This window comes from Papaver somniferum, chromosome 3 (assembly GCF_003573695.1).
Source record: "Papaver somniferum cultivar HN1 chromosome 3, ASM357369v1, whole genome shotgun sequence".
In the NCBI taxonomy this organism is placed as follows: domain Eukaryota; kingdom Viridiplantae; phylum Streptophyta; class Magnoliopsida; order Ranunculales; family Papaveraceae; genus Papaver; species Papaver somniferum.
Genome location: NC_039360.1, coordinates 171,827,412 through 171,849,334, shown reverse-complemented (window position 1 = coordinate 171,849,334; position 21,923 = coordinate 171,827,412). Strand labels below are relative to the sequence as shown.

The following is a 21,923-nucleotide window of genomic DNA, read 5'->3' as shown; positions in this document are numbered from 1 at the left end:
GAGAGAAAATAAATCAGATATTTTGATGTGTTTCTTGTTCAGATAAAAGAAAGCAATCACCATTATTTATAGGGTATATGCACCTGTTCAAGATGCATGTTTATTACCAACAGATACCTCCAAATAGTGGCTTTTTAGGAAGAATACTTATGTTCGAATTCAAACTGTTTTGAATTCAAATCAGGTCCAACCATTTTACAGAAGAAAAAAAAAATACCGCGTACAACCATTTTATAAAAGAAACCGCAAGATAAGAAGGGTCTGGCCATTTTATATAAAATACGGCTGGGTAACTTATGATATTATTAAAAATATCCAACATTCTCCCCCTATTTTCAAAATAAAATAATTTTTTTGAAATAATAATGGTTGCATCACTCAAGTGACTGCCCACGTACCTGTAGTTACCTAAAATCAGTGAGAGGCTAAAGTGGATTCTAGGGTTTCTGAAAGTGAGTTACGGAAGGTTGAGCACGAATAATCCTCGCCTAAACCACTCACAGTGTCCATTCAAAGGATGCTTCAGTCATATGAGAGGTTAAGAGTGGTCTATAAGGAGGGAACAGATGAAGACAGAGAACAGAGAATTTTAGGGTTTGAAGAAGAATTGTTCTGAGAGGTTATGAGAAATTTATGTGTTATCTTGGAGAAATAGATGACCTATTTATAAGTGAATTCTTTAATCTCAAGTCGGTGAATATAAGGATTGCTTGCCATCCCGTGCGGAGCAATTCTCCCGTCTCTTCAGGAATAGATAAAGATAAACTAGATTGAGTTTATCTCGTTATTCCACCACCTTTATTCTCTTCTGCAGTGAGAAATAGGTCGGGTATTTCTCACACGTGTCGTAGACCGCCAGAACAAAACCCTAACTGATACCCCCCCCCCCCCCAATTTGTGTGAAGCTGAGTCAGCCTTTGTGATGATGTGTTGATCGAGAAATATTATCATTAGCCGAGTTGACCAAGATAGAGAGATATTCTCTGATTTGTGAGAATGACTAAGATGGGTCACGTGAAAAGGCATGGAATGCCTCAGGAATCGTGTGCAGAGTGTGAGAGGAGATGAGGTTGATCTTCAATATGGGGTGAATTGTCTGGCTTGGTTCTATTAGGGTCCATCCGGATGAGTTGGGCTCAGGTCCTCGTTTTTAGAGAGGTTCTTAATATGGGGGAGCATATGGTAGATGAAGATCTAGAACATGCTAAGAAGGTAACTCGAGATACAGAGGTCAAAGTGAAGCTGAACATGAAGTAATAAATTTTCTCTTTGTACCTTTACCGTATGCATCTGTTAAAGGAAGGGAACCCGCATACGTTTTTAACTTATGCAAACCTAGTTTTCTCTCATGCGTGAATCTTGAGAAGCGGAAGGATTCTAACACATATTTCCCCTGGTGTAACCCCGGTACATGTTTTCATATCTGAAAACCTTAGAAGGGGTTTGGTAAATCCTGGCTTGCTTAATCATGAGAGGAACTCGAGATTTGGCTTGTTGGGTGAGTCATTCTCTGGATGCGACGATACTTGATTTAGAATTGTCTTATCTTCGTCTTGAGGAAGTATTCTGGCCTATCTACCTGGGATTGATTTCCAGTTCCCAGGGGATAGCATTTTGCAAATCTCGATCTGGTATTTCGAAGAGAAATCAAGGGAGGAGTGATTTTCTGGGGATGAAATCAGTTTTAATGTTACGGTGCATACCGTGTAATGATATCTATATTTATATAACGTTTTAACTTCTAGTGTTCTCTTTTTCTTTTTTATAATCAAATGGCTTAGAAAAAGAAAAGCAGACTGCCTCAACAATAGGCAAGCGTCATACAAGAGGTATAGTCTAGAACATGCAAATGAAGTTTTTTTTAGCCCATTGGTCCAAGGTATGAGAAATATCATTATACACTCTTGGTTGAAAAGTTAAATTACATGCCATAAGGCTAAAACTAAAAAATATCTATAAAAAAAAACATTCGTCCTTTAGTTTCCTTCAAAAATTTCCTACCTAAAATTGATCAACAAAATCCCTCATATCACTTTCCATAATGACATCAATAAGTTATAGTTCCACTGTCTTCTTCAAAACTGACCAGATTGCATTAGTCTCGTCCTTTTGTGGTGAATATAGTTCAAAAGTCATAGCAGCACAAAGGAAGTCTTATTGGAGGAGTCTCTCATTAAATACCTTGCACCATTTACCAATGCAATAGCTTTAAAAGGACTACTATTATTACACTTAGTCCCTCATGGAGGAGGACGCATCCATTCTACATTACTAATGACATTCTGAAAAGGAATGAAAGGAATGATCGGTTTGTTGTTACTCTCATTTATCTAACTCTAGTTTTAACAACACTTAGGTTTTCCTTTTTAGAAATGGAAATTAAATTATTCCTGCTACTCCAAATAAACCAGAAAATAGACGGAAAAAGGTATTTGGATTCATCATAAAAACACAAACAAGATCAGTACGCCAAAAATGAAGCGAATTAGGAAAATATAAAAAGAGAATGAATTGATAAGAAGATAGAGAGAAGAGGAATACCAAGCAGAATTAACTAAAGCATGAATAATATATTCACTAAAAATATGGCATATAAGATAAATCACAGATTCAATGGGAACTCTAGCATGAATAACAGTTCTGGAAGGGATCGTATTTCTAACATATTTACAGAGAAAAAGTTGAATAAGGTGAGACACTTTAATTTTTCTAAATTAACTTCCAAAGATTGTTACTTGGGGAAGGTTGGGGACCTCTGAGACTTAAGTAGGCATATTTAGAGATAAATTTTCCATTCCTTGAAAACTTTGAAGCCTTCCTATGAGGACTGCAAAGCTGACTAAAGGGAATAAAGAAAATCTTATCAACAGAAGCATAGTCAAAATGGGTATTTGATCTAGACATATTAATGGTTCTGGATTCCTGATTTATTAAGTTGGAGACTCTCAAGTTGGGATTTTAAGGGACAAAGGGATCAGGTTTGGCAGAATCCATGGCGGGAATCCAATTATCATACCATGGGTCAACAAATTGGCCATTCCCAATAATCCAAGTTATAAAAAGTCATATAAGGTCTTTTATATCATGGAGACATCTCCAAGTCGAAGAGCAAACATAGAGTCACCTAACATTCAAGAAGACAGACTTAGGGAAGTATACAACCTTATCTAAAACTTCCAAGCTAGCAAGCATTGTAAGATTGTTGAATTCATCTTTCATAAAGCCTAAAACTACTTGACACTTAGGGGAGCAAAGAGTGTCAAATCTAACAAATGTATCTTCCTATCCTTGGGTCAAGACTTTTTACCCTTACCAGAATTTGCATCAATGGGAGTCCATCTTTTTTCATAGGGATTTGGGGATGAGGAAAGTTGTCACCTGGTATATGGGAATGACCTGGACAACATGTTTAACAAGGAAAGCCCTAACTACCTGTGACAAGAGTTTTATGATACCAAGAAGTAATCCCAGCATCAATAGATTGCAAAGGAAGTCCTAGTAGCTTGGTACTATCCATTTATCATACCAGAGTTTGACTTCCAAACCATTTGCAATTATTATTTCGGTGTTCTTTTCCACCACAATTTTCTTCTTTTGTATGCCTTTTAAGAAGCCTCTTCATTAAGATATGGTGAGTTCTTTTGGCCATGTAACATCCAGTTCTAATTTTGTTTCTTGTTGAGTTGCTGCTCTCCACTAGGCTTGTGACTCTTCTGCATACTTCCATTTCCATTTGTCTAGAAGAGCTTTATTAGTAAATATTATTCTATTTTATTTATTATTTTTATTTTTTGGCGTGTGGTGGGGGGGGGGGGGGGGGGTGAAGGGAGGTTCCCCTCATATCATATATAAAGGAGCACTATTTACCCCAAAAAGAGAGTTACGGTGAATCATTACAGCGTTAATGTTCCATGTCTGAGTTTCTTATGTCTACTCCTTTCAATTCTTTTGATTTGCATATTTTCTCTCATGACACCCAACATAATTTCTTCTTTTTTAAATTGTTGTAGAAAATTTTGAATCATATTTATTATATTCTTTTCAACTGCATCTGGCATTTGTATAGGTGACATAAAGTACACTGGATGACTTGCCAATGCATTATATCTAAGAACTAATTTTCCTGCCCATGAAGCAAGTTTCTTTTGAAATTTCTCTAAAATGACATCCCACATACTAATTTGGTTAGTTGTATATTTCAGTAGCATTTCCAAACATCTCATTAGTAGCTTCTCAATTCTGCAATGTAGTATTTTTGCAAGGTCTTTAATTTTGTGATTAGCTCAGGTGCTAACTATTTTACTTTTCTCCAGATTAATATTAAGACATGTGATTTTCTCGTATACTTACAAGACTAGGAGCAAGTTCTCCGCAACTTCCACCTTGATACCAGAAAGATCAAGATATTATGTGTAATTGCAGATTAGATATATTGATGTTACTATTTACATTAAACCGTGTGAGCATGTTCAATTTTCGGATCTTTGAAGAAGTTTTATGAGAAATCTGCTACAATCGTGAATAAAAAGGGTGTGAGTGATCCCCTGCCTCAATATCTTGTGATGCTTAAATTTTTCAGATGAATCTCCATTAATTAAAATGAATAACTGAAGATAAGATAAGCTCCACTGCATCCAAAACGTTCTTTAATAGCACCATCCCTAATCCAGGACTATAAGAATTTGTTAGGTTGCTTTCAGTCTTGGAAATGCACTTTTGTGCATAGGGATTCAAATGAAGTAGCAAATTGTTTAGCAAAAAAAACTAGAACAACTAAAGTTGATCAAAGTTGGTTTTCAATCTTTCTTGTATGTCTAAAATCCGTCATTAGAGAGGAGGGATGTGGTTATGAACTAATAATCTTTATCAATAAAGTCCATCTTTCTTGTTAAAAAAATAAACCCATCAGCCTAAAATATTTTATGGCTTCACCTCCTTTAAAAGCATAAGCCCAGTTAACCCTTTAATAGCATACGGCCCAACCACCTCATTTGAAATAACGGAAAAAATACCATGCTAACCTTCCCATTTGGGTATCTTCTTCATGATAAAAAATATGCAAAAATAAGTTGAAATCAAATTTGATTTCATCATAGAATTTGATAAAAACAATTTTGTTTGGGGTTTTTGTATGAATTTTTAAAAATTTGTGATTTTTGTATCAATTTTGTTTAATATGGAGTTTTAATGGATAACCAAAATACCAAATCATATATCAAAATATTTCCTAAATGCAACGAACTTCTACATTTTACATGCATATTTACCCTTGAGGATCAATCAGTCCATCAGCTTCAGGATCATAATCCATTACTCTTTTACCCTTGTTGTCGAGTGACTCCATTCTTGAGATTTATATGGTGAGCAAACTAATACAAGTAAGTAAAGAAATATTTTTGAATCAAAGAAAGATTGGTTAAAAGAAAAGGAATCCCGACAATAATTGAAGGTCAAGACTCAAGAGTGAGTAATACCAGAAACAATTGTTAATTACAATAAAATATTTCTGGACCAAACCCCTAGATCTAAGGGGAAAACAAGTAGTAGATCTAAGGTAAAATTAATTTTATCAAATTTTGTGGTTTCAAATGCGGCATCACTATTACTAGTGTCATAATTTCTACCAATATTGAAATTTATGAATATGAATTCTCAATAATACTTTAAGAACCAAAATAAGTTGTGAACGAATAACGGACAGTCTTTGTTGTAGTAGTAAAATCTAAGGAACGCGTTAAGGGATGAATCCCTAATTTCGGGATTCATCGTTCAATTAGTAGAAGTAGTACTAGAGAGAGTGAGAGTGGAGTAATACCTTTAGCCCTAATTTCGGGATTCGATTTTCCTTCTGTGATATACGTGTTTGTCTTCGAGGGAGAGAGAGACAATTGTTTCAGAACTTCGAGGGAGACAGAGACAACGAAAGTGTTTGTGAAGAAAGGAAATTGTCACTCGTGTTGTTGATGTACGAGGTAGTTGTTTGAGAAGAAATTGTTTCATTGGACACTTAGTGACGAAGTGTACTGTATTTGTGCTCGCATTCAAAAACATTTTACGAAGTCATCCTATGTGGGACCCACTAACCTTGCTTTGTGTATTGTATTTGTACTCGTAGTCTTGTATTAGGAAGTTGATACCCCGTACCGTACGCATCATCATTGGAGTAAAATGATTAATCAATTATCGAAGATCTAGAAATGATTAACCTGACTTTGTGTTCTGTATTAATGATTAATCAGTTTCACTTGGTAATAATTACTGTAATTAATACTCTTCCTAGTAAGTCCGCTAACTCTCACTTTCTAATTGTTAATTAAGTTGATCATGTACGCTTACTCTCACATTATATATGCATAGTATTTTCTGAAAAGTATATGGTTGATTCGATACAGTTGCTGAAATTTTATTTTTCTCTGTTTGTATCTATATGTACAAAGTCACTATTTATGCTTGCCAGTTTGGTGGAAGAACCAGATTCTGCTGCATTCAAAAAGAATCTTGCAAGAGTCCAAGGTTACTTATGGGTAGCTGAAGACGGACTCAGAATGCAAAGTATAGGTAGCCAAACATGGGATACTAATTTTAGCCTCCAAGCACTTCTAGCCTGTGGTGATGACATCATAGATGAAATCTCTTCCACGACACTTCGAAAAGGACACGATTACTTAAAAGCTGCATAGGTTCTTTTTCTAAATCTTTACAGATAGAGTAATATATATATATATATATATATATATATATATATATAACCATCAAATTTTATACCTGAACTAGGTGCTCATTGATCAGAAACCAAATTTGATTTCGATTAGGAGCAAGTTCTCCACAACTTCCGTCTTGATACCAGAGAGATCAAGATATCATTTCTAACTGCAAATAAGATATATTGATGTTACTATTTACATTAAACCGTGTGGGCATGTTCAATTTTAGGATCTTTTGAGAAGTTCTATGAGAAATCTGCTACAATTGTGAATAAAAAGGGTGTGAGTGAATCCCTTGCCTCAATATCTTGTGATGCTTAAAATTTTCAGCTGAATCTCTATTTATTAAAATGGATGATTGAACATAAGATAAGCTCCACTGCATCCGAATCGTTCTTTAATAGCACCAACCCTAATCCAGGACTAAGAATTTGTTCGGTTGCTTTCAGTCTTGGAAATACACTTTTGTGCATAGGGATTCAAATGTAGTAGCAAATTGTTTAGCCGAAAAATCTAGAACAACTAAAGTTGATCAAAGTTGTTTTTCAGTCTTTCTTGTACGTCTGTCTTACGCGAGACGTTCTCTCAGCCGATGAATGGTATGGTTGTCCTCATCACCTAGATTTTCGCCTCATCCTTGTATCGCCTGATTCTCATCCTCCATTATTTCTATATCAGTTGTGTGTACAACACCTTCTTCGTAGATGATTCTCTCCTCGTTGTTATTCTGTTGTATTGGGTCTTGGGCGAAAGCATTGTTGTTCTCCTGGCTTGTTTCTACGATGGAGAGTAGGCTTCGGTTGCGATTATGTCGTTCTAAACCTCGTATTTCTCCTGAAGCTGAAGTTTCAGCTTCATCTCTTACTCCCCTTCTACCTACAACTCTGCTGCTTCTTCGCGTGTCGATGACGTACCCTGCCCTTGAGGCGACTCGCACCATTCTGTTAGTTAGGGGTGTCGGTGAACGGGATTTGGTTGGTACTCAGTTACTGAGGAGGAGTCTCAAGAAAGGATTTCGACAGAGTGTTCTTCGGAACTTTGAAAGGTAAAAGGTTCTTTGACTAATATTTCCAAATAAGTCTGTGGTATGTTTATCGAAACTTCATGGTGGGCCAAAAAATCAAAGAAATGAGAATAACAAGTAAACTTTGGAAAATGATGATTTCTAGTGATTAGCTAGCACGTGAGGATAAACCCCCCCTGTTTCTAGCGCCAAAATATAGTTGCGGAAAATCCCACAACTACACCCTTTGTAATGATAATAACACAAAGCTTAAGTCAGATTGATCAACTCAAACATTAATGTTATTATTCACTACTTTGGCACTAGTATAATCTTCTCAAACACATTATATTGAATGTGTGTTCTTCTTACAATGAATTCAAGTTTAGATTGTAAACATCAATGGAGAAATACAAGATGAAAGCTAAGTTCTAAGGACTTATTTCTTTTCTCTATGATATCTTCCTTAGCTTATCTATCTCAACTGAACTCTCTCTCTCTCTATCATTTTTGAGCCTTTATATAGGTAAATGCATCACTAGAAGACAACCATGGTTCACGTGCAAGATCATAGTTGACTGATTCTATTTCAGTTTGTCTTATTCGCCAGGCTTTTGAGATCTGTCTCTATCTTTCCCATTGCTTCTTAGTCCTTCGTGCTTCCTCTGACAGAGTTAGTGATCCCGTAATTGTTCTTCGCGTTCTTCCTTTATTATTGCATAGTTGTTCTTCGCCTTTCTTCTTGGTAATTGTTGTATCTTCGTGCTTAAGGTTATTTTGATTAGAGCAAATTTGTAGATTTGTCATGTGCGATATTTCGCCCCTACAAATTAAGTTGATAATTTACGCTAATTCTCACATTATATATGCATAGTTTTCTTCTGAAAAGTATATGGTCGATTCGATACGGTTGCTGAACTTTTATTTTTCTCTGTTTGTATATATATGTACACAGACACTATTTATGTTTTCCACTTGGGTGGAAGACCAGATTATGTTGCATTCAAGAAGCATCTTGCAAGAGTCCCGGGTTACTTATGGGTAGCTGAAGACGGACTCAAAATGCAGAGTATAGGTAGCCAAACATGGGATACTAATTTTAGCCTCCAAGCACTTCTAGCATGTGGTGATGACATCATAGATGAAATCTCTTCTACGACATTTCGAAAAGGACACGATTACTTGTATAACCATCAAATTTTATACCTGAACTAGTGCTAATTGATCAGAAACCAAATTTGATTTCGACTCGGAGCAAGTTCCCCACAACTTCCACCTTGATACCAGAAAGATCAAGATATCATTTGTAATTGCAGATAAGATATAATGATGTTACTATTTACACTAAACCGTGTGAGCATGTTCAATTTTCGGATATTTTGAGAAGTTCTATGAGAAATCTGCTACAATTGTGAATAAAAAGGGTGTGAGTGAATCCCTGCCTCAATATCTTGTGATGCTTAAATTTTTCAGCTGAATCTCTATTTATTAAAATGGATGATTGAACATAAGATAAGCTCCACTACATCCAAATAGTTCTTTAATAGCATCAACCCTAATCCATGACCGTAAGAATTTATTAGGTCGCTTTCAGTTTTGAAAATGCACTTTTGTGCATAGGGATTCAAATGAAGTAGCAAATTGTTTAGCAGAAAAAGCTAGAACAATTAAAGTTGATCAAAGTTGGTTTTTAATCTTTCTTGTATGTCTAAGATCTATCATTAGAGAGGAGCTGGATGTGGTTACGAACTAATAATTTGTATCAATAAAGTCCATTTTTCTTATTAAAAAGTAAACTCATCAGCCTAAAATATTTTATGGCTTCACCTCCTTTAAAAACATAAGCCCAGTAAACCCTTTAATAGCATACGACCAGCCACCTCATTTGAAATAACAGAAACAATACCATGCTTAGGGGTGTGCAACGGACAGACGGTTACGAAATTAGGGGTCTCCCGCGTCCAAACCGTCAAAATTACGGATTTGGAAAATTCAACCGTGTCCGGTCCAATCACCCGCGGAATTGACATCTACGGATTTGCGGATAATACGGACCGGATGCGGATTAACCGCGCATGTAATGAAAAATAAAAGAAAAAAAGCTCCTTAAGCCTTAAATCTTATGGGAAAGTTATCTTTAATTAATCAAAGTACCATGTTGCCTTGTATGTGCATAAATATTTATTTGCGTTAGCCTGTACGAATGATGTGTTGGCTCTTTGAATCATTAGTTGTTATTTCGTCTAAGTTTTGCAGAGCTGACACGCGCAACTTTGGGATGTCGAAATCCAAAGAAAAATAGAAGAGCTATATACATGTACTTTCGTCCTTTTCCCACTATATTTAACACGATTTTGGTCACCTCATGCGAAAGTGTGACTGACTGAGGTTTTGATGCACTCCCGTTTAGCTAAGGAGGAGTACTAAACTAAACTTTGTTGCCATATTACAAGAGTAATTTGTGCTTTAACGTTCTGATTAAAGCGTGAGATCTATAATTTTCTTTATTGCCATGCGGTGCGGATTAATTCGCAGATTATAAAGTCCAACCGCAACCAAACCGTTAAAAGTGCGGATTTGAGAATTCTATTCGTGTCCGGTCCATAAATCTTGCGGATTGTATTTTACCCGCAATTTTGCGGACGAATACGGATGAAATCCGCGGTTCCGGATATTTTGCTCACCCCTAACCATGCTAATCTTGCCATTTGGGTATGGTATCCTCTGCTTGTCAGTTTACAATATGAAAAATGTGTAGTTGTGTGGTTTTTAGAAAGAAAACACAGATCAATCCTATCAGCACGGTATGCGCCTTATTGAAGAATAATTTTATCCTGAGTAGATTAGCAAGTCAGCTCTCCATTCGTCTAGGGTTAATTAGTGAGACTCATGGTGACAATCACGGCCCCTTCCTTAGTCTTTGGTCTATATATGTATGTTTGTTCAAATGGCCCATTCCTTTTTTTGAACATTACAAAGAATACAGCATTTCGAGCATTTCCCCACCAACTCTGGCTCTAGGCACACTTTCTTGTCTAAGTTGTCATCACTTGCACGAACTTGCACGAAGAAACCATGAAGAATCGCATGGGAGAATCAGTTTCACCAACTATTCTAAGCTCACTTACTAGCTTTTGACTACTTCATGGCCTTGACTGTGTCTTTATTTTAACCACTCCCTTTGCACATTCATGGTTCACTAACTAGTAAAAGGGTATGCAAGAACCCTCTCACTGTAGTGGGCTTCAGTATTGCTCGGACTAGCTGGCTTGAATTTACCACATAAATCAAATCTAAGACTTGACTAAGTAGCGCAAAACAATTTGTTAGTGTGTAGATCAACCATATGGGGTGGTCTGTTTCTATATAAGTGAGTCTGTGCTCACCTGTGAAGAGAGAAGTGGAATTGAAGTTCATCGTTTAGCTTGAAATTTTGGGTGAACTAGAAAGAAGAAAAGGTCTTCAATTAGTTTCATAACGTCTTTTGAGTTTGCCTTAATCTGCGTTGCTATTTTCTTTCAAAAGTTCATAGTTTTTTCGTTACCTTTTTTTGAACTAGTGGCAAATTAACATTCGGAAACAAAAATCTGTCTTGGATGGAGAAGAGGTTTGTATGGGAAGACAACATTACGATATTTCCTCTCAAAACAGTTGTAAGTTAATTAAACGTGATACTTCTTTATCAGTTCAATGCACTCTTTCGAGGGATTCAAGAGTGATTTTTTTTGTTTCTGAAGAAAAATTGATTAAACTTTCCTTCTTTTGATCGATTTGAACTCTATAGGTGTCACGGGCACCTTTTATCTTTTGCATCAAATTGGTCCACTGTCCTTCATACTTCTTAGATTCCTCGGCAATATTAACTGTACCACGGATATGCTGACACTAGCTTCTTCTGGTGTGTTTCCACGGATGATGGGAGTGTTGGGAGTACTATCAGGCGTATGCATCTTCAGCTTTTCGAGCCATCTTGTCTTCCCTTATATATTCAATTTCCATGAAGCCGAAGGACCCTTCCAGATTTACTAAGGTACATTCGAATTGTCTGTAACCTCATCCATTAGATTTACTAAGGTACTTACTGTTAGTTATCAGTCCTTTTCTGTAAATTTTCGAATTGGCATGATTCTTGATTAATAATTTGTGAGATTTGTATCTCAGGATTAGACAGTGTAGTAGATTCAAGGAATTGTAGTAATGGTGTTGCCAAAAACGACGATGCAAAAGAGGGCAATAGTCATTTGCTGGGTCTGTAGCCTGTAGGTAACAAATCTGCCATGTTCTGTCGACAAAGCCCAAGAGATGAAAGGAAATTCTGATGCTCAAAATGGTGCGGACTGCGGAGGCACGGAACTGGTCTGAGCACTAGGCCTTAGATATAAAATGAAAACCAGATTAAGTAAGATTACAGTATAAATAAGTAAAAATTTCATCATGGTTTTTTCTCTTAAAACAGCTGTAAATTAAATTGATCATATTTTTCAGTAACATATGAACTATGTAACATTATGCTCGTGGCGTGGGTACCAAATGCTGGAGGGTGCATCACATATCAAAAGTTGTTCCTATAGAGAATAAGAGCCTCTGACAGATATTAACAATCAGAACTTGAAGTAATTTTAATGTACATTGGCGTATGGCAGGGGCATGGTTTACCACGAATTAAGACCCTGCACCTTGATTCTTGAACTAAGCTCAACTGCTTAAATTGAGAAAATGACTAATGCCTTAGAGTTCGAATTTCGCTGCAGGACTCTAAATTATTTTTCAACATACATGGACAGGGACAGGATAGATTGAGTCCAGCACACACCAACCTTATCACTTTCCATAGAAACGGGCGGTGGGGATTGCTTGGTAGATTGGTTTTGTGTGGATATTGCCGCATGTGAACCTCGGTATGTTTTGTTCCACTTTCACCTGTTTGAGTCTTAATTTAAAATGCCCACATATTTGAAATTTAAATGACTGCAATGTAAAAGATACTTGACTGGGTCTGATATATATCCATTCTTGCAAAGTTGCATCATGTTAAGGACCCCCGCGGCCCTGGACTGGCTCAGGAGTGTTATCCTGAGGGAACCTGACGACCATAAATAACTGTGTTAATGGACAAAAACGCCAGAATGCCATAGAGTACAGATGATATCAAGACATATCTGGCCTAGATCTTGTAGACTGTCTCTAATGGCCAATATTTTGTATTACAACAAACTAGACAAGCTTGTTATAATACCCGGTAAAACAACTTCATGAACAAACAAATCAATCTCTTAAAGTCTGGCATAGTAAAAACAAGGAGAAAAAAGACAGAAAAAAGTGGTCAGTCAACCCTCCTTGCATTCCAAGTAGCAACGCTAAACATGTGCTGCAAGAGCGAGTTAAAAGAGCAAATATGCCGACATGTCTGAATTCCAAATCTAAAGGTTCGATTTGTCATACATTTGCTCTATATTAGCGGTAGAACTGAACCCAAAACTCTTTGCATCCAGAAATTCTATAACCCTCCACTTGGAGACAACAAAGAGAAGAGAAATTAGCTTCACTCAGGAATAGGTCGTAACAGAAGTGTAGAAGAAGAATGATTGAATAATAGGACAGCTGCAATAAGAATGACTGTTTTCTTCCGCGCCAAAATGAATTATCAATTCCAGCTTAGTCAGAGGGACGTAAAACATCACTTTCAGTTTTTCTGTCTCATTGTTCAATAGAAAACAACAAGGATTGATAAACTTTAAAAACTTTATCCCTTCTTCATGCAATTTCATTCCACCCATCCATATCTCCTGGTTCAGTAAGGACCCATAGCTTCGTTATCATGATACACTGTATTTTTCTCCACCTCTAACCACAGCAACATCTCAAAACCCTTATCTCCACCTTCTTCACTCCTACCTCTTTCTGCAAACCATTTTTTTTTCACTTAAAATTCACCATAATCTCTAAATTCCTCCTTTCTCTAGCTTTGTTTGAAAATGGCAGGTGAGTATTCACGGAGGAGGAACTCAAATCCTAAGATTTTAGAAGAACTTGAATCATTAAGCCAAACTGTATACCAATCTAATACTTCAACTAATAGAAGAACGAACTCTCTCGTTCTTCCTAGAGGTTCAATTCCTTCAGTGTCTTCAACTGATGTAATTGCGGCTCCAAAAGATGAAGAGAAAATTGAAAAACCCCGTTCAAGGAGAATGTCGATGTCGCCATGGAGATCAAGACCCAAGCTAGATGAGGAAGAACACGAGCAGACAGGTCGAGGAAAGGGGTCATCTCGTAAGCAGGATATTAAATTGGTGGATGAAAAGGCAGCAGCAGAAAAGAAAGGAATTTGGAACTGGAAACCAGTTCGGGCAATTTCACATATCGGAATGCAGAAAATGAGTTGTTTATTCTCTGTTGAAGTCGTTACTGTTCAGGATCTTCCAGCATCAATGAATGGGCTTCGCCTATCCGTCTGCGTGAGGAAGAAAGAAACCAAAGACGGAGCTGTTCAGACCATGCCAGCTAGGGTGTTGCATGGGGCTGCAGATTTTGAAGAAACACTTTTTGTAAGATGTCATGTCTATGGCAGTACTAGTGGGAGTGCGAAAATTCTGAAATTTGAGCCACGTCCGTTCTTAATTTATGCCTTTGCTGTGGATGCTGAGGAGCTTGACTTCGGAAGGAGCAGTGTGGATTTGAGTCTCCTGATTCAAGAATCCATGGAGAAAAATTTGGAAGGTACACGGGTTCGACAATGGGATACAAGTTTCGAACTATTAGGAAAGGCTAAAGGAGCAGAACTTGTTGTGAAGTTAGGGTTTCAGATCATGGAGAAAGATGGGGGTTTAGGTATTTACAGTCAAGCTGAGGGAGTGCAATCTGGTAGTGGAAGTAAGAATTCATCCTCTCTCTTTGGTAGGAAGCAAACAAAGAACTCCTTCAGTATTCCCAGTCCAAAGATGTCAAGCAGAAAGGAAACGTCAACTCCTTCTAAACCAGGAGCATCAACTGATTTTCATGGGATTGACGACTTCAATCTCGATGAGCCAGCTCCAAGCCCTTCAACTACATCAGCTGTGCAAAAATCCGAAGCTCAAGATACAAAATCAGCCGTGCAAAAATCCGAAGCTCAAGATACAAAGATAGAAGACGTTGATCTTCCGGAAGAACAAGATTCAAAACTGGAAGACCTTGACCTTCCGGACTTCGAAGTTGAAGACAAAGGTGTTGAGATTGAAGGGAAAGATGATGCAGAAGAAGATAATGAAGATGGATCGGAGGAAAATAAGTCTGTTTCGGATGAATATAAGTCTGTCACAAGTGAGATTGTTAAGGAGGTTGTACATGATCAAGCCCATCTGACGAGATTAACTGAGCTCGATACAATTGCTCAACAGATCAAAGCTCTTGAATCCATGATGGCAGATGAAAATTCTGTTAAAGCAGACGAAGAAACTGGATCACAAAAGCTAGATGCAGATGAAGAAACAATAACAATGGAATTTCTTCACTTGCTTGAGGAAGAAGGAAATGATGAGCTGCAACTCAGCCACCAAGAAATGTTAACTCTGAAAGCGGAAGCAACTGAAGAAGTTTCAGTGAATGAATCCGAGGTCTATTTGTCAGATCTGGGCAAAGGTTTGGGCTGCGTAGTCCAAACAAGGGATGGAGGCTACTTAGCATCCATGAATCCTTTTGACCATGAAGTATCAAAAAAGGAAACTCCAAAACTTGCAATGCAGATGTCAAAGCCCATGGTTCTTCCATCACAGAAATCTTTGAGTGGGTTTGAGGTATTTCAAAGAATGGCAGCCATTGGACTTGAAGAGCTGAGCTCAGAAATCTTATCCAACATGCCCATCGATGAAGTGATGGGGAAAACAGCAGAACAGATAGCTTTCGAAGGAATTGCTTATGCAATTATCCAGGGAAGGAACAAAGAAGGGGCTAGTTCAAGTGCAGCCCGTACAATCTCCACAGTTAAGAACATGGCAACCGCAATGAGTATAGGCAGGAAAGATAGGATTTCAACTGGTATTTGGAACGTAAGCGGAGACCCAGTAACAATGGATGAGATTCTCGCATTCTCAATGCAAAAGATTGAGGCTATGGCAGTTGAAGCGCTAAAGCTTCAGGCAGAGATGGCAGAAGAAGATGCCCCCTTTGATGTTTCACCACAAGCTGGAAAGATGGGTACTTCAGGTGCCAAAGATCCTAACCGTCCATTAGCCTCTGCAATACCACTTGATAACTTGTTGGAAGGTGGGGATTTTTCCATCATTGAAGGTGAAGCTGGGATCCCGGAAAATGTCATAATCTCTGTCTCTGTTCAGTTGAGAGACCCACTGAGAAGGTATGAAGCAGTAGGAGGTCCACTAATAGTTCTAGTCCAGGCTAGCCGTGATGATTCCACAACAGTTAAAGATGAGGAGAGATTCAAAGTGGGAAGTTTGCACGTTGGAGGTTTGAAGATGAGCACAAAAGGAAAGAGTCGGACATGGGATGCTGAGAAGCAGCGTCTAACTGCAATGCAGTGGTTGGTGGCATATGGTTTAGCGAAGGCAGGAAAGAAAGGGAAACAAATGAGGCCAAAAGGACAGGATTCATTGTGGAGTATCTCGTCACGTATAATGGCGGATATGTGGCTCAAGTCGATGAGAAATCCAGACATAAAGAATCTCACGCTGCAATAGATGTGAGTAAACCTAAACCTATTTTTTTTACAAAACATGTAAATGAATGGCAAGTTTTCATGGGGATTATATTATTATTTGATTATTTGAACAATTTCCTATCAGACTTAATAATGGAATAAATGAATAAATTATATTGTGATATACAATTGCAATCAACTCGTCTGTAAGAAATTGCTTAACTTCCATAGATAGATACTGTTAAAGAACAAACAACATTTCATCAAATTGGCTGCTAAACTAGTAATTTACTTAGAAAGTTATAGTTGATCATACAAGAAACTGTGCCTATCATTTCTAAGTCCACATGTAAGACAGCATAGAGTTATAATTTCGTCAGAAGGGTGCTGAAAGTTTAACAAGTAGTAATAAAGAAGAAAGTCAGTTTAGAATGTTTCTAGCTACCTTGTATGTACCAGCAATCCCCACAAGAGCAAGATGCAAGTCTGCAATGATTTGCATCCCAACGGTCCATCCTCTAACAGTAATAAGGGATATCAACTTATGACAACCAGAGAAAACATTAAGGTTCTTCATAACATGGATCGGCATCCAAGGATGTAAAATCATCAGCCCAGTGCACCCCCAATCTGAAACATTTTGATAGCTTCTTCAGCATTCCCCATTTTGAAAAGGTCACTTATAGAACTCCAGAAAAACACAAACTTTGTAAGTCATTTCATCGAACACTTGTCAAGCATTCTCTATCGTTCCATAATCTGATAACCCCATTAATCATTGGGTTCCAACTAAATATTGAATGTTGTAACCACGGAATTTACATGCCTATCATCAACTTCTTCTTGTGGTAATTGCCTATTCTGCAGGATCAGCCCTTAAATAGTTAAACCTATTTCATCTTTACACCAGTCCAACACCCGACTCCTGTTTAAGTTGCTATAGGCTAGGTAATAACGATAACCGCGTGTTTCTCGCTCAACTATCCGAGCCTACAAAAAAGAATTCCTCTACTATTGTGTAAGGGCAGTTTTTAGCTTTATCCAAATCAGCAAAAGTTTCCCACTTTCCAGCGGCTAGGGTAATAATCCCGTATAATTTCCCAAGCTAGGTGGATGTCTAATTCTCCACTATGGTAAAAGTAACTAAAAAACAAAACCTTTGATGCGTAACAGCAAGATTGGTAAGACTTCTCTTAAATATAGCCCACATTTTTATTAACCATAGCCTAAAAAGCTTAAACTAGAATGAAAAATCAAAATTACCTAAATTCCCACTTCACAACTCATTCAGTATTGCTTACTCCAACTCAATTCACGGCTGAGAGTTTCATAAAAATCTGAAATTCATTTCAAAATCTTCATTGAAAACAAGTTTTAATCATAAATCTATGATGACCAAACCGTGTTCTACAAACCCATTTAGGGATTTTTGCTGCTACCATTAATAACAGTAGTGAATTTAAATTGTAATGAAGAGAATCGGTAGTAAGAGTGTTCGTCGTTAATTCGAAGAAGACGACGATTTGGTGCTGCTTTTGAGATCAATCGAATTTAGGCATGAATTTTTTCTCGAAATCAATCAAATCTCTCCCTTTTTCTGAGATCTAGGTATAGTGGAGAAGAAGAAGAAAAAAAAGACAAAGAAGAAAAAAAAAAGACAGACAGACAGACTAACAGAATTTTATATATTTTGGGTTTGAGAATAATTTTCTTCCAGAATTTGGGTGCGCGCCTGTAGTTTTGGGAGCGTGGGTTTCACAGTAGAAACATCAGGGAGAATGGGTCTCCCTGCAGTTTTCACATCAAAATATGGGGGAAATATATTACTAGCCCAATTTTATTTTTTTGTTTATTACAAACCCATCAATAAGATTGCATATATTAGGAACCCATAATCAGTTATAACAATAATTAATTACACAAATAACCTTTTACATAATTAATATTAACTTCAGTTATAACAATAATTAATTACACAAATAACCTTTTACATAATTAATATTAACTAAATTAAGAAAACGTTATTTTTTCCTAAAAAAAAGCTACATAATGATAAACCATAATTCCTTGAAAATCTCCTAGTAAATCTACTTTCCTAATTTTTGTTTCACTTTCCCTACGGTACTCTTATTTAACCAAAAAATTAGGAAAGTAGATTTACTAGGAGATTTTCAAGGAATTATGGTTTATCATTATGTAGCTGTTTTTTAGGAAAAAATAGGAAAATTTGTTGGTTGGTCCTAGGCCCATATAGTTCTTTATAGTATGGTCCAACCGGAATTTATAGTTATCCGGAGGTCCAAAATTAATTAAAAGATGGAAATTACTTACCTACCCTTAACATTAAGCGTGTGAAGAAATCAGTCTCGTTCCATGATTTCATTTCTCTACTTTCTCTTCCCCACAAACACCACCTCCAAAACCAGAAACCAAAAAATCAATTTCTCATTGAAATCCTTGCAATGCAATCAGAGATTCACAAACCAAAAATCTAGATTCCGATTTAAGAGAAACCAAAACCTAGATTATGATTTCCCATATTGAATCAAATTTTTTCCTGGATCTAAGAAGAATAAAAATCGAGAAAAACGATCAAAACAAGAAGAATTAGTACAAAGATTCAAGAAGCAATAGAGGAATATGGTAGTGCTTCTGTATCATAAGAAGATGATTATGAAGAATCACCAACACCAAAAATCAAATCAGCGAGCAAAAAACAAATAAAAGAGAACTAAAATCAAAACAAAGGTATTATATTGTGTTTTATTTCAATTTTGTATCTAATTTTTGTTTCCAAGACAAAGATCCACCAGTACATATCTCCCATACTGGTGAAAAACATAGTTTATGCTTGACAAAATCATGAAAAAGTAACATGTTGCTCGTTTTTTTTGTTCCTGAGACAATGATCCACCAGTACATATCTCTCATACCGGCGTAAAACATAGTTTATGCTTGAAAAAACTTTAGAAAGTAACATGCTACTTGTTATTTTTGTTTCCGAGAACACTAATCCACCAGTACATATCTGTGATACTAGTGAAAAACAATTTTTTTTGAAAACATTATTATGTTGCTTGTTATTTTCTGTCTACGTGACAATGATCCACTAATACATATCTTTGATACTCAATTTTTAATCTTTTATTTATGACTATCTTTGTTTTAGACACCGTGAATTTGCAGTACATAACTCACATACTGATGAATTAAGTAGTTTTATGCTTCATTTATGATTCTCTTTGTATTAGGACTATGAATTTGCAGTACATTATACCCGTACTGATTAAATAAGTAATTTTATGGTTTCGTGTATGATTGTATGTGTGTTAGACATTATGAATTTGCTTTTGACAGTATAATTTGGTAGTACCTATATGTTGTACTAAAAAAAAACTGGTTTATTTTGATTAATATGATTTATTGGTGCATATACGATAGTTTCTTTTGATTTTGATAGTGCGAATTAGCAGAACATATATGTCATACTATAAAAACCTAATTGAATTTGATTAATATGATCCGTCGGAATACATATAACAATTTCTCTTACTTTTGACAGTTTAAATCACCAGTATTATCGGTTGTATTGCGAAAAAACTTGTTCATTTTGTTTTATACACTATGAACTTTGAGTACATAAATCATATACTGAACCAAAAATATGACGTAGATTGTGCTAAGTTTTAGACACTATGAACTTCCAATACATAAATGAAATACTGAAACAAAACTATGATTGTGTTTAGTTTTATAGCCTATGAACTTTCAGTACATAAATGGTATACTGAAAAAAACCTATGATGTAGATTGTATTTAGTTTTATACACTATGAACTTACAGTTAACTTATCAACTACAATAGTATTTATATCTTTTGAAACTTCCACTAAACTATAGTTAACTTATCAACTGGAGCATTGCTTTTTTCTTGCTTTAATGCAGGTATGTCCAGAACTACCTAGAGCGGGGATATCGAATTGCAGGTTCTAATGTGAAAGAGTAATTAGCCGGTGGCTATGTACTTCAATCTGTTTCTGGACGTACATAGTTTAGTTCTCAAATTTAATTTTACTTCAATATGTTAATCGACGTAGTTTAATCCTCAAATAGTTATTAAAATGTGTTTGTCTTCATTTCTGATGGAAGGTTCCCAACTTCTTAATTTTTTTACTATATATTATTCTTTTGTGTGGCATAAATTACTTCATTTCAATTCTATACGGAAGTTTTTATTTGGAAAACATATAATTTATATGCGTGTTTTTTTTTTGGATAAAAAGGCGTTCCGAGCTCTTTCGCATAAGGTCCCGTAAACGTCAGAGATGGCCCTGCTGTTGATATCATTGTAGTATAACGGTAATGATACCAATGACCAGAGTTCCACAATCATTAGCATTTGTAAGATCAAATTCTCTTTATCAATCAAACAAATACAAATAAAACTAGTATGAAACTTGTGCTACGCAGAGTGTAAGTGGTCCAATTCTTTATCGATAATTTCTTATTAACATGAAACCCATGCTAAACAAAGTATAAGTGGTTCAATAATTATTGGGTTTAATTAATTCAATAATTATTGAATGACTGAAAACTAATACAATGAAAAAATATAATATTTTACTATATCAGTCACCTATATATATATATACCAACATACTTTAACTTAGAGGTCCAATAATTATTATTTGAACCTACTGTTATACCATGTAGGAACCATGTATATTTTTGTTAAAACTTATCTCTCACTTATGAATGCAAGGATGTCATGGCATTTTTTTTAAATTACGACTTCTTGTAAAATAAACTAATCTCTGCACTTATCGTAATTTTAACCAACACGGACTACATAAACACGACAAAATGAACTTATATCAATAAATAATCCTTCAGATTTCAGAAACTCATCAATTTTACAGTTTTCATTAAAAAAAGATGTAGGAAAGAAAGACAAAAAAAAAAAAAAAAACACAAAATGAGTAATCCACCTTGAATTCTTTTGTAAATAACTTTGGAGTTACAGGGTTACTCAAGTCATCTCAACTTAACATGATAGATAACAGATTTCGCATAAATTGCCAAAATAAGTGCTTTAATATTATTTTTATCATACTAATTACCAAAAATTAGTACCAATGACGATCTTGTCGACAAAAACACAATTATAACAGTGCTAAAACTGAGGTGGGAGTGTGCTCATGAATTAATCAATTTATAAAACAACAAAAGACATATATATATATATATATATATATGGAACCACGAAAACTGGTTTGATTTAATAATAACTTACATAAACCCATTGTGTCATTCAATCCCCGCCTTAGTTGGTAAGAAACTTCTAAGTGTATAGAGCTCCAATAAATCATCACTAGAAGGCCTCACATGTAATCCTTAATATTCACAACGAATTTAAATATGAAAACTAACATTTGCCATCATCAACAGTAAACACCTTATCCTCTGGGCAATAAAATCCATGAAACTCCAATATGGATAACAATAACACTGGTAGGTGGATTCTTGGTCCTCGTAAGGGCATCAAAGTTGTCATTTCAACATAAATGACAATTTGTAATATT

The 21,923-nt window shown here is 36.0% G+C and overlaps 1 protein-coding gene and 1 long non-coding RNA gene across 2 annotated transcripts; one reads left to right on the top strand and one right to left on the bottom strand.

The window, feature by feature from the left end:
* Window positions 1-12,297: 12,297 nt before the first annotated feature.
* On the bottom strand, window positions 12,298-17,426 carry LOC113358028. The gene is made up of 2 exons (XR_003364105.1): window positions 16,788-17,426; window positions 12,298-12,790 (listed from the first exon to the last, which is right to left on the bottom strand). It is a non-coding gene; the product is annotated as an uncharacterized LOC113358028 (long non-coding RNA).
* LOC113358027 (protein PLASTID MOVEMENT IMPAIRED 1-like) lies at window positions 13,467-16,537 on the top strand. Its single transcript, XM_026601531.1, has one exon. It carries the CDS (start codon window positions 13,683-13,685, stop codon window positions 16,380-16,382), a length of 2,700 nt encoding a protein of 899 aa, XP_026457316.1. The 5' UTR covers window positions 13,467-13,682; the 3' UTR covers window positions 16,383-16,537.
* Window positions 17,427-21,923: the final 4,497 nt, after the last annotated feature.